At 48.7% G+C, this 11780-nt stretch overlaps 1 protein-coding gene across 3 annotated transcripts in view; it reads right to left on the bottom strand.

Moving 5' to 3' along the window:
* Positions 1-784: 784 nt before the first annotated feature.
* The window catches only part of LOC110499510 (zinc transporter ZIP9), a 29082-nt gene continuing 18086 nt past the window's right edge, over positions 785-11780 (bottom strand). Inside the window, exons 3-7 of one of the 3 annotated variants that reach the window (XM_036956420.1) lie at positions 11089-11280; positions 8945-9013; positions 6618-6703; positions 5613-5747; positions 785-2166 (exon numbers count right to left, since the gene is read on the bottom strand). In XM_036956420.1, coding sequence (XP_036812315.1) covers positions 1927-2166; positions 5613-5747; positions 6618-6703; positions 8945-9013; positions 11089-11280 — 722 coding nt within the window. In that variant the 3' untranslated portion in view covers positions 785-1926. Of the gene's footprint in view, positions 2167-4931; positions 5302-5612; positions 5748-6617; positions 6704-8944; positions 9014-11088; positions 11281-11780 lie in introns of those variants that run through there. The other 2 variants (XM_036956418.1, XM_036956419.1) reach the window with 2 other exon arrangements.

Below are 11780 nucleotides of genomic sequence, written 5' to 3'. Positions count from 1 at the left end.
ACCTATTAGTATAGAACCTCTGTAACAGTACTGATATAGTACTGATGTTGACCTATTAGTATAGAACCTCTATAACAGTACTGATATAGCACTGATGTTGACCTATTAGTATAGAACCTCTGTAACAGTACTGATATAGTACTGATGTTGACCTATTAGTATAGAACCTCCAACAGTACTGATATAGTACTGATGTTGACCTATTAGTATAGAACCTCTATAACAGTACTGATATAGTACTGATGTTGACCTATTAGTATAGAACCTCTGTAACAGTACTGATATAGTACTGATGTTGACCTATTAGTATAGAACCTCCAACAGTACTGATATAGTACTGATGTTGACCTATTAGTATAGAACCTCTATAACAGTACTGATATAGTACTGATGTTGACCTATTAGTATAGAACCTCTGTAACAGTACTGATATAGTACTGATGTTGACCTATTAGTTTAGAACCTCTATAACAGTACTGATATAGTACTGATGTTGACCTATTAGTATAGAACCTCTGTAACAGTACTGATATAGTACTGATGTTGACCTATTAGTATAGAACCTCTATAACAGTACTGATATAGTACTGATGTTGACCTATTAGTATAGAACCTCTATAATAGTACTGATATAGTACTGATGTTGACCTATTAGTATAGAACCTCTGTAACAGTACTGATATAGTACTGATGTTGTATTGTCCCTGACGTCCTGAGACATTACAAGCTGACAGTAGCAGTTGTAGGTGACAGCAACATCTGACATTAGGATAGAAACTACACATTCAATACAATCTAACTTTATTAATCAGCAATTTACAAGTCATGTACTTTAAAAAAACATTTTTTGTTTTTAAATCTATGATTGTTATGATAAAGTATTCATTAAAAATACAGCCTATTGTCCTTAGCCTGGGGACCAATCTGTTTGGATAATATTCCACTTAGGGTACTCTGTGTTATAAAGATGTTTAGCATTTGACACAGATTGCCAGGAAGTGTTACGATATCTAAACAGACTGGTAACCAGACAACATTGTCCTGGCTATAGTACACCATGTAGAAATGTATTTAAGATCTCTCCTTGTCTATAAAGACATATCTTGATCACATCCAATATAAAATCAATAAATCATCACTATATTGTGGTTTATTTAGGCCACGTCGTTATGACAACCATTTAAATTCTGATAAAGTGTTTTTTTTTTTTTTAGTTTTTCACAACCTTCCCTGAATACCTCAGTACCTTACACAACCCAGCCAAAACATTTCTCAGAAATTACAAAAGACGAAATGTTATCCATTTGATTCAAATCTGGTTTTGGGGACTTTTTTTTTTAGCTAACCTAAATAAATAAACAAATGTTTTGTTTGTTCAGTAGAGGTACAAAGGACATCAGGAAACCGGGGTTATTTTGAAAACGGGTCCACTTACTAAAAATGGTCTTGTTCTTTTCAGACAACTTCAAAAGTTTAGCTCAAAAGAATGTCCCACTGAGATCGGATAAGACAAACTATTACAAAAGCTCTATAAACCAGAGTCGCGCACACACACACACACACACACACACACACACACACACACACACACTGCCCTCTCTCTCTTTGATCCCACTCTTTTACATGACACACACACACACACACACACACACACTATTCCTACCTTTGTTGGCTTGCTCAAAGCCCATGTCCTTATGACCTCTCAGAAAAAGACACTGACACGTACTGCATCACACACAGAAACACCCCCAATTGATCTCCAGCTATGTAAGAGTTGAGGTGTACTCCAGTGTAAATGAATGTTTGGTAACATGTTGTGGGTTGTCTTCTTTGCGTTAACTAGTCGGTCTTAGTTATAGACTTGATTTCCAGGCTTCCTTCACATTAATTCTCAATGTTCACTATCAATAGCGTCGATTCACAAGACTAGTCATCACGTAGTCCCAGGGCCAGTAACACAGGTAGTCCTGCTCCTAGTATCAGCGTGAGGCTCTCCAGGACCTCCAGCTGCCCGCTCCCAGTCCCGTGGATGTGGGGAGAGCTCTGCTGCCCCCTGGAGCTGATCTCTGGTAGTACATGGACCGTAGCTACGTAGAGGAACGTCCCGGCGGAGAAGAGCATCCCAACACCTGTAGCACTCAGACGGTTCTGGGGCGAACCACCACACTGCAGTAGGAGGGAGAAACACACAGCACTCAGACGGTTCTGGGGCGAACCACCACACTGCAGTAGGAGGGAGAAACACACAGCACTCAGACGGTTCTGGGGCGAACCACCACACTGCAGTAGGAGGGAGAAACACACAGCACTCAGACGGTTCTGGGGCGAACCACCACTCTGCAGTAGGAGGGAGTAACACACAGCACTCAGACGGTTCTGGGACGAACCACCACCCTGCAGTAGGAGGGAGAAACACACAGCACTCAGACGGTTCTGGGGCGAACCACCACTCTGCAGTAGGAGGGAGAAACACACAGCACTCAGACGGTTCTAGGGCGAACCACCACACTGCAGTAGGAGGGAGTAACACACAGCACTCAGACGGTTCTGGGGCGAACCACCACTCTGCAGTAGGAGGGAGAAACACACAGCACTCAGACGGTTCTGGGGCGAACCACCACTCTGCAGTAGGAGGGAGAAACACACAGCACTCAGACGGTTCTGGGGCGAACCACCACTCTGCAGTAGGAGGGAGAAACACACAGCACTCAGACGGTTCTGGGGCGAACCACCACCCTGCAGTAGGAGGGAGAAACACACAGCACTCAGACGGTTCTGGGGCGAAACACCACTCTGCAGTAGGAGGGAGAAACACACAGCACTCAGACGGTTCTGGGGCGAACCACCACTCTGCAGTAGGAGGGAGTAACACACAGCACTCAGACGGTTCTGGGGCGAACCACCACCCTGCAGTAGGAGGGAGAAACACACAGCACTCAGACGGTTCTGGGGCGAACCACCACCCTGCAGTAGGAGGGAGAAACACACAGCACTCAGACGGTTCTAGGGCGAACCACCACTCTGCAGTAGGAGGGAGAAACACACAGCACTCAGACGGTTCTGGGGCGAACCACCACACTGCAGTAGGAGGGAGAAACACACAGCACTCAGACGGTTCTGGGGCGAACCACCACTCTGCAGTAGGAGGGAGAAACACACAGCACTCAGACGGTTCTGGGACGAACCACCACCCTGCAGTAGGAGGGAGAAACACACAGCACTCAGACGGTTCTGGGGCGAACCACCACTCTGCAGTAGGAGGGAGAAACACACAGCACTCAGACGGTTCTGGGGCGAACCACCACCCTGCAGTAGGAGGGAGAAACACACAGCACTCAGACGGTTCTAGGGCGAACCACCACACTGCAGTAGGAGGGAGAAACACACAGCACTCAGACGGTTCTGGGGCGAACCACCACTCTGCAGTAGGAGGGAGAAACACACAGCACTCAGACGGTTCTGGGGCGAACCACCACCCTGCAGTAGGAGGGAGTAACACACAGCACTCAGACGGTTCTGGGGCGAACCACCACCCTGCAGTAGGAGGGAGTAACACACAGCACTCAGACGGTTCTGGGACGAACCACCACCCTGCAGTAGGAGGGAGAAACACACAGCACTCAGACGGTTCTGGGGCGAACCACCACTCTGCAGTAGGAGGGAGAAACACACAGCACTCAGACGGTTCTGGGGCGAACCACCACCCTGCAGTAGGAGGGAGAAACACACAGCACTCAGACGGTTCTGGGGCGAACCACCACCCTGCAGTAGGAGGGAGAAACACACAGCACTCAGACGGTTCTGGGGCGAAACACCACTCTGCAGTAGGAGGGAGAAACACACAGCACTCAGACGGTTCTGGGGCGAACCACCACCCTGCAGTAGGAGGGAGAAACACACAGCACTCAGACGGTTCTGGGGCGAACCACCACCCTGCAGTAGGAGGGAGAAACACACAGCACTCAGACGGTTCTGGGGCGAACCACCACCCTGCAGTAGGAGGGAGTAACACACAGCACTCAGACGGTTCTGGGGCGAACCACCACTCTGCAGTAGGAGGGAGAAACACACAGCACTCAGACGGTTCTAGGGCGAACCACCACCCTGCAGTAGGAGGGAGTAACACACAGCACTCAGACGGTTCTGGGGCGAACCACCACTCTGCAGTAGGAGGGAGAAACACACAGCACTCAGACGGTTCTGGGGCGAACCACCACCCTGCAGTAGGAGGGAGAAACACACAGCACTCAGACGGTTCTGGGGCGAACCACCACCCTGCAGTAGGAGGGAGAAACACACAGCACTCAGACGGTTCTGGGGCGAACCACCACCCTGCAGTAGGAGGGAGTAACACACAGCACTCAGACGGTTCTGGGGCGAACCACCACTCTGCAGTAGGAGGGAGAAACACACAGCACTCAGACGGTTCTAGGGCGAACCACCACCCTGCAGTAGGAGGGAGTAACACACAGCACTCAGACGGTTCTGGGGCGAACCACCACTCTGCAGTAGGAGGGAGAAACACACAGCACTCAGACGGTTCTGGGGCGAACCACCACCCTGCAGTAGGAGGGAGAAACACACAGCACTCAGACGGTTCTGTGGCGAACCACCACCCTGCAGTAGGAGGGAGAAACACACAGCACTCAGACGGTTCTGGGGCGAACCACCACCCTGCAGTAGGAGGGAGTAACACACAGCACTCAGACGGTTCTGGGGCGAACCACCACCCTGCAGTAGGAGGGAGAAACACACAGCACTCAGACGGTTCTAGGGCGAACCACCACCCTGCAGTAGGAGGGAGTAACACACAGCACTCAGACGGTTCTGGGGCGAACCACCACTCTGCAGTAGGAGGGAGAAACACACAGCACTCAGACGGTTCTAGGGCGAACCACCACCCTGCAGTAGGAGGGAGTAACACACAGCACTCAGACGGTTCTAGGGCGAACCACCACCCTGCAGTAGGAGGGAGTAACACACAGCACTCAGACGGTTCTAGGGCGAACCACCACTCTGCAGTAGGAGGGAGAAACACACAGCACTCAGACGGTTCTGGGGCGAACCACCACCCTGCAGTAGGAGGGAGAAACACACAGCACTCAGACGGTTCTGTGGCGAACCACCACCCTGCAGTAGGAGGGAGAAACACACAGCACTCAGACGGTTCTGGGGCGAACCACCACCCTGCAGTAGGAGGGAGTAACACACAGCACTCAGACGGTTCTGGGGCGAACCACCACACTGCAGTAGGAGGGAGAAACACACAGCACTCAGACGGTTCTGGGGCGAACCACCACCCTGCAGTAGGAGGGAGTAACACACAGCACGCTGACGTCATATCAACGTTATCAAATCATTTTCACTGTTGGAAGTAGTTCCCTCTAGCCTGGTCCCAGAGATGTTATTGCCGTCTCACCAACTACTATGGTCAGCAGTTGGCAAAACAGCATACATGCATTTCCAGAACCAGGCTGAGTTCCCGCCTCTAGCAATCTCCAATCATTTACTAGTTTCATAGAAAAGGTTCCCGTTAGATAAACCACCTTTCTCCTCATTATGAAAGCACGTTGTTCTACGCCACTAAACAGCAGTCTGTTGCTTCTTCTCACCGCGTTCAGGATAAAGTATGTACTGATGGAGAGTACTGGTGCTGCAGCAGAGAACACCAAGAGATGCTTCTGAATCTGCTTCTTCTCTACACCTGCCTGCATCAGAAAGGTGACCAGACCAAACGCTGTAGGAGCCTGAGAGAGAGAGAGAGAGAGAGACAGAGGAAGGAGGTGGGAAGGAGGGAGAGAAGGAGTGAGAGGGAGAAAGGGAGAGAGAGAAAGAGGAAGGAGGTGGGAAGGAGAGAGAGAGAGAGAGAGGAAGGAGGTGGGAAGGAGGGAGAGAAGGAGTGAGAGGGAGAAAGGGAGAGAGATAAAGAGGGAGAGAGGGAGAGGAAGGAGGTGGGAAGGAGAGAGAGAGAGAGAGAGAGAGAGGAAGTAGGAAGAGAAGGAGTGAGAGGGTGAGAGGGAGAGAGAGAAAGAGGGAGAGAGGGAGAGAGGGAGAGAGGGAGAGAGAGGAAGGAGGTGGGAAGGAGAGAGAGAGAGAGGAAGGAGGTGGGAAGGAGAGAGAGAGAGAGGGGGAGAGAGAGAGAGAGGGGGAGAGGAGAGAGAGAGAGAGAGAGAGAGAGAGAGAGAGAGAGAGAGCGAGAGGGAGGGAAAGAGAAACAGCAGCAAGATTTGTGACCTGTTGCCACGAGAAAAGGACATTTGTAATGTCTTTATTGTTTTGAAACTTCTGTATGTGTAATGTTTACTGTTAATTTGTATTGTTTATTTCACTTTTGTATATTATCTACCTCACTTGCTTTGGCAATGCTAACACATGTTTCCCATGACAATAAAGCCCCTTGAATTGAATTGAGGGAGGGAGGGAGGGAGGGAGGGAGGGAGGGAGGGAGGGAGGGAGGGAGGGAGGGAGGGAGGGAGAATTAAATCAATTCAAGTACATTGAATTGAGAGAGGGCTTAAGGAGTTTGCAAGAACAATCAACCATTGATTGGTTTGTCCTGATGTCCCGATGTCCTGAATTGCTTGTGATATTACCTCCATAGTAGATCTGACTCTCACCTTGTGCAGAATAACAGCCAGGAACACCACGACTTGAACTGTGACCTGGGAGGAAGCCACGGCTGTACCTAACGCTACACCGTCAGCTGGGGAGAAAGGAACAATGTTATTACAACACACACACCCTGGCAGCTATACAGGCAGGCAGAGGAGAGAGACAATGATCACTATACCGACAGACAGACACACCGTCAGCTACAGGCAGACCAGACCAGACCAGACCAGACCAGACCAGACCGTGTGTGTGTGTGTGTGTGTGTGTGTGTGTGTGTGTGTGTGTGTGTGGTGTGTGTGTGTGTGTGTGTATGAGTAGTGTGTATAGTACCTACCAGCAGCATGGATAACCAGTCCCAGTGTAGCTGTGTGTGTGTGTGTGTGTGTGTGTGTGTGTGTGTGTGTGTGTGTGTGTGTGTGTGTGTGTGTGTGTGTGTGTGTGTGTAGTGTGTGTGTGTGTGTGTATAGTGTGTATGAGTAGTGTGTGTGTGTGTGTGTAGTGTGTATGAGTAGTGTGTGTGTAGTGTGTATGAGTAGTGTGTATAGTACCTACCAGCAGCATGGATAACCAGTCCCAGTGTAGCTGTGTGTGTAGTGTGTATGAGTAGTGTGTGTGTGTAGTGTGTGTAGTGTGTGTGTGTAGTGTGTGTGTAGTGTGTATGAGTAGTGTGTGTGTGTAGTGTGTGTAGTGTGTGTGTGTGTGTGTGTGTGTGTGTAGTGTGTGTGTGTGTGTGTAGTGTGTGTGTGTGTGTAGTGTGTGTGTGTGTGTAGTGTGTGTGTGTGTAGTGTGTGTTTAGTGTGTATGAGTAGTGTGTGTGTAGTGTGTATGAGTAGTGTGTATGAGTAGTGTGTGTGTGTAGTGTGTGTAGTGTGTGTGTGTGTGTAGTGTGTGTGTGTGTGTAGTGTGTGTGTAGTGTGTGTGTGTGTGTGTGTAGTGTGTGTGTAGTGTGTGTGTGTAGTGTGTATGAGTAGTGTGTATAGTACCTACCAGCAGCATGGATAACCAGTCCCAGTGTAGCTGTGTGTGTAGTGTGTATGAGTAGTGTGTATAGTACCTACCAGCAGCATGGATAACCAGTCCCAGTGTGGCAGTGTGTGTAGTGTGTGTGTGTGTGTGTGTGTGTGTGTGTGTGTGTGTGTGTGTGTGTGTGTGTGTGTGTGTGTGTGTATGAGTAGTGTGTGTATTACCTACCAGCAGCATGGATAACCAGTCCCAGTGTGGCAGTGTGTGTAGTGTGTGTGTGTGTGTGTGTGTGTAGTGTGTGTGTGTGTGTAGTGTGTGTGTGTGTAGTGTGTTTGTGTGTGTAGTGTGTTTGTGTGTGTGTAGTGTGTATGAGTAGTGTGTGTGTGTGTGTGTGTAGTGTGTATGAGTAGTGTGTGTGTGTGTGTAGTGTGTGTAGTGTGTATGTGTAGTGTGTATGAGTAGTGTGTATGAGTAGTGTGTATAGTACCTACCAGCAGCATGGATAACCAGTCCCAGTGTAGCTGTGTGTGTGTAGTGTGTGTGTGTAGTGTGTATGAGTAGTGTGTATGAGTAGTGTGTGTGTAGTGTGTATGAGTAGTGTGTATAGTACCTACCAGCAGCATGGATAACCAGTCCCAGTGTAGCTGTGTGTGTAGTGTGTGTGTGTAGTGTGTGTGTGTGTGTAGTGTGTATAGTACCTACCAGCAGCATGGATAACCAGTCCCAGTGTAGCTGTGTGTGTAGTGTGTGTGTGTAGTGTGTGTGTGTGTGTGTAGTGTGTATAGTACCTACCAGCAGCATGGATAACCAGTCCCAGTGTAGCTGTGTGTGTGTAGTGTGTGTGTGTAGTGTGTGTGTGTAGTGTGTGTGTAGTGTGTATGAGTAGTGTGTATAGTACCTACCAGCAGCATGGATAACCAGTCCCAGTGTAGCTGTGTGTGTGTAGTGTGTGTGTGTAGTGTGTGTGTGTAGTGTGTGTGTGTAGTGTGTGAGTAGTGTGTATGAGTAGTGTGTATAGTACCTACCAGCAGCATGGATAACCAGTCCCAGTGTAGCTGTGTGTGTGTAGTGTGTGTGTGTAGTGTGTGTGTGTAGTGTGTGTGTAGTGTGTATGAGTAGTGTGTGTGTAGTGTGTATGAGTAGTGTGTATAGTACCTACCAGCAGCATGGATAACCAGTCCCAGTGTAGCTGTGTGTGTGTAGTGTGTGTGTGTGTGTGTGTGTGTGTGTGTGTGTGTGTAGTGTGTATAGTACCTACCAGCAGCATGGATAACCAGTCCCAGTGTAGCTGTGTGTGTGTAGTGTGTAGTGTGTAGTGTGTGTGTGTGTGTGTGTGTGTGTGTGTGTGTGTAGTGTGTGTAGTACCTACCAGCAGCATGGATAACCAGTCCCAGTGTAGCTGTGATACTGGTCCTGTTGGACATCCCAGTCCGTGGATCTGGAACAACACAATCAACTAACTGATAGCAACATGAGCTGAACATAATGAACGGTAGTACCACAATGACTAAAGTTTGGAGAGGAGGTTTGGAGAGGGGGTTTGGAGAGGGGGTTTGGAGAGGGGGTTTGGAGAACGGGGTTTGGAGAGGGGGTTTGGAGAAAGGGGTTTGGAGAACGGGGTTTGAAGAAGTGGTTTGGAGAGGGGGTTTGGAGAAAGGGGGTTTGGAGAAAGGGGTTTGGAGAATGGGGTTTGGAGAGGGGGTTTGGGGAGGGGGTTTGGAGAAAGGGGTTTGGAGAAAGGGGTTTAGAGAGGGGGTTTGGAAAGGGGGTTTGAAGAAGTGGTTTGGAGAGGGGGTTTGGAGAAAGGGGTTTGGAGAATGGGGGTTGGAGAGGGGGTTTGGAGAGGGGGTTTGAAGAAGTGGTTTGGAGAGGGGGTTTGGAGAAAGGGGTTTGGAGAATGGGGTTTGGAGAGGGGGTTTGGAGAAAGGGGTTTGGAGAAAGGGTTTGGAAAGGGGGTTTGGAGAATGGGGTTTGGAGAGGGGGTTTGGAAAGGGGGGTTGGAGAAGAGGTTTGGAAAGGGGGTTTGGAGAATGGGGGTTTGGAAAGGGGGTTTGGAGAAAGGGGGGTTGGAAAGGGGGGTTGGAAAGGGGGTTTGGAGAGGAGGTTTGGAGAAAGGGGGTTTGGAAAGGGGGTTTGGAGAAAGGGGGTTTGGAGAAAGGGGGTTTGGAGAAAGGGGGTTTGGAGAGGAGGTTTGGAGAATGGGTGCAGATCTTCCTTATTTTCTTTATAACGGATTACTTTTAGTGACGACAACGCACCACCAACCCACGAAAGTCTATAATTTGATGACTACAGAGTTTTCCTTTTTTCATATGGACAAACTGTGGAGCAAGCTAGAGATACACTATATATACAAAAGTATGTGGACACCCCTTCAAATTAGTGGATTTGGCTACTTCAGCCACACCAGTTGCTGACAGGTGTATACAATCAAGCACACAGCCATGCAATCTCCGTAGACAAACAGTGGCAGTAGAATTACCTTATTGAAGAGCTCAGTGAGTTTCAACATGGCACCGTCATAGGATGCCACCAACAAGTCAGTTTGTCCAATTTCTTCCCTGCTAGAGCTGCCCCCCGATCAACTGTAAGTGCTAGGCGCAACACAACAACGGCTCAGCTCTGAAGTGGTGGGCCACACAAGCTCACAGAACGGGACCACCGAGTGCTGAAGCGCGTAGTACGTAAAAATCAGAGTTCCAAACTGCCTCTGGAAGCAACGTCAGCACAAGAACTGTTAGGGAGCTTCATGAAATAGGTTTCCATGGCCGAGCAGCCACGCACAAGCCTAAGATCACCATGAGAAATGCCAAGCGTCGGCTGGATTGGTGTAAAGCTTGCCACTATTGGACTCTGGAGCAAGCTTCACCATCTGGGAGTCGGACGGACAAATCTGGGTTTGGCAGATGCCAGGAGAACGCTACCTGCCCGAATGCATAGTGCCAACTGTAAAGTTTGGTGGAGGAGGAATAATGGTCTGGGGCTGTTTTTCATGGTTCAAGCTAGGCCCCTTAGTTACTTAACGCTACTGCATACAATGTACTTTTAGATGATTCTGTACTTCCAACTTTGTGGCAACAGTTTGGGGTAAGCCCTTTCCTGTTTCAATATGACAACGCCTCCGTGCACAAAACGAGGTCTAAAAAGGGGACCAACTCCATATTAATGCCCATGATTTTGGAATGAGATGTTCGACCAGCAGGTGTCCACATACTTTTGGTAATGTTGCGTATGATGCTATATGAAGTAGTAACTCATCTGAGAAGGCTGAAGTTGAACCCAGACACTGATTTTAAAAAATCAGTTTAGCATTTCCCCACTAATGGTGAAGGTAATGATTGAGGGAGAGAGGAAACTGATCCTAGAGCAGGTTTTCAATGGGTCGGGATAATGCTTACAATACTAGCCCAAATGAACGCTAAGGAAGTTAGCATCTTCACAGTGTGTTTTCAATAGGACAGGCTAATGCTAATAGAGTGAGGAGCTAGGTCTTCACCTCGGAGCATCACTGACCGTGTCTGGAGCAGTAGCTACTGATCTGGTCCACCAGGAACATGAGGATGAACCCTACGACCAGGGAGACCCCGATGAAGAACCGTGCTGGGAGACCTTTAGAGGAGGAGTCCTCCTCCTGGAGCTGCTGCCCGACCCCAACGTCACTGGCATTCTGATTGGCTGCTGCTGGGGCGACAGAGCAGGAGGAGACTGCGGAGAGAATACCGAGAGGTGTGTGTTCTTAACAAACACAGACTTTTTAGCAACAAGCACACTCAACCAGATATGGAGTCAACATCCTCAAATAAAACATGTTAAGTATCCCTGTGTGCAGTATCCAGATTCCACAGTACCAATGAATAGATCACAAACAGTCTGAAAACACATCTCTGAAACAGTCTGAAAACATCTCTCAGAAACAGTCTGAAAACATCTCCTCTCAGAACCAGTCTGAAAACATCTCCTCTCAGAAACAGTCTGAAAACATCTCAGAAACAGTCTGAAAACACCTCAGAAACAGTCTGAAAACACCTCTCAGAAACAGTCTGAAAACACCTCTCAGAAACAGTCTGAAAACATCTCAGAAACAGTCTGAAAACATCTCCTCTCAGAAACAGTCTGAAAACACCTCTCAGAAACAGTCTGAAAACACCTCTCAGAAACAGTCTGAAAACACCTCTCAGAAACAGTCTGAAAACATCTCAGAAACA

Source organism: Oncorhynchus mykiss, chromosome 20 (genome assembly GCF_013265735.2).
Source record: "Oncorhynchus mykiss isolate Arlee chromosome 20, USDA_OmykA_1.1, whole genome shotgun sequence".
NCBI lineage: Eukaryota > Metazoa > Chordata > Actinopteri > Salmoniformes > Salmonidae > Oncorhynchus > Oncorhynchus mykiss.
The sequence above is the reverse complement of the archived record's forward strand: the minus strand, read 5'-3'. Positions and strand labels throughout refer to the sequence as shown.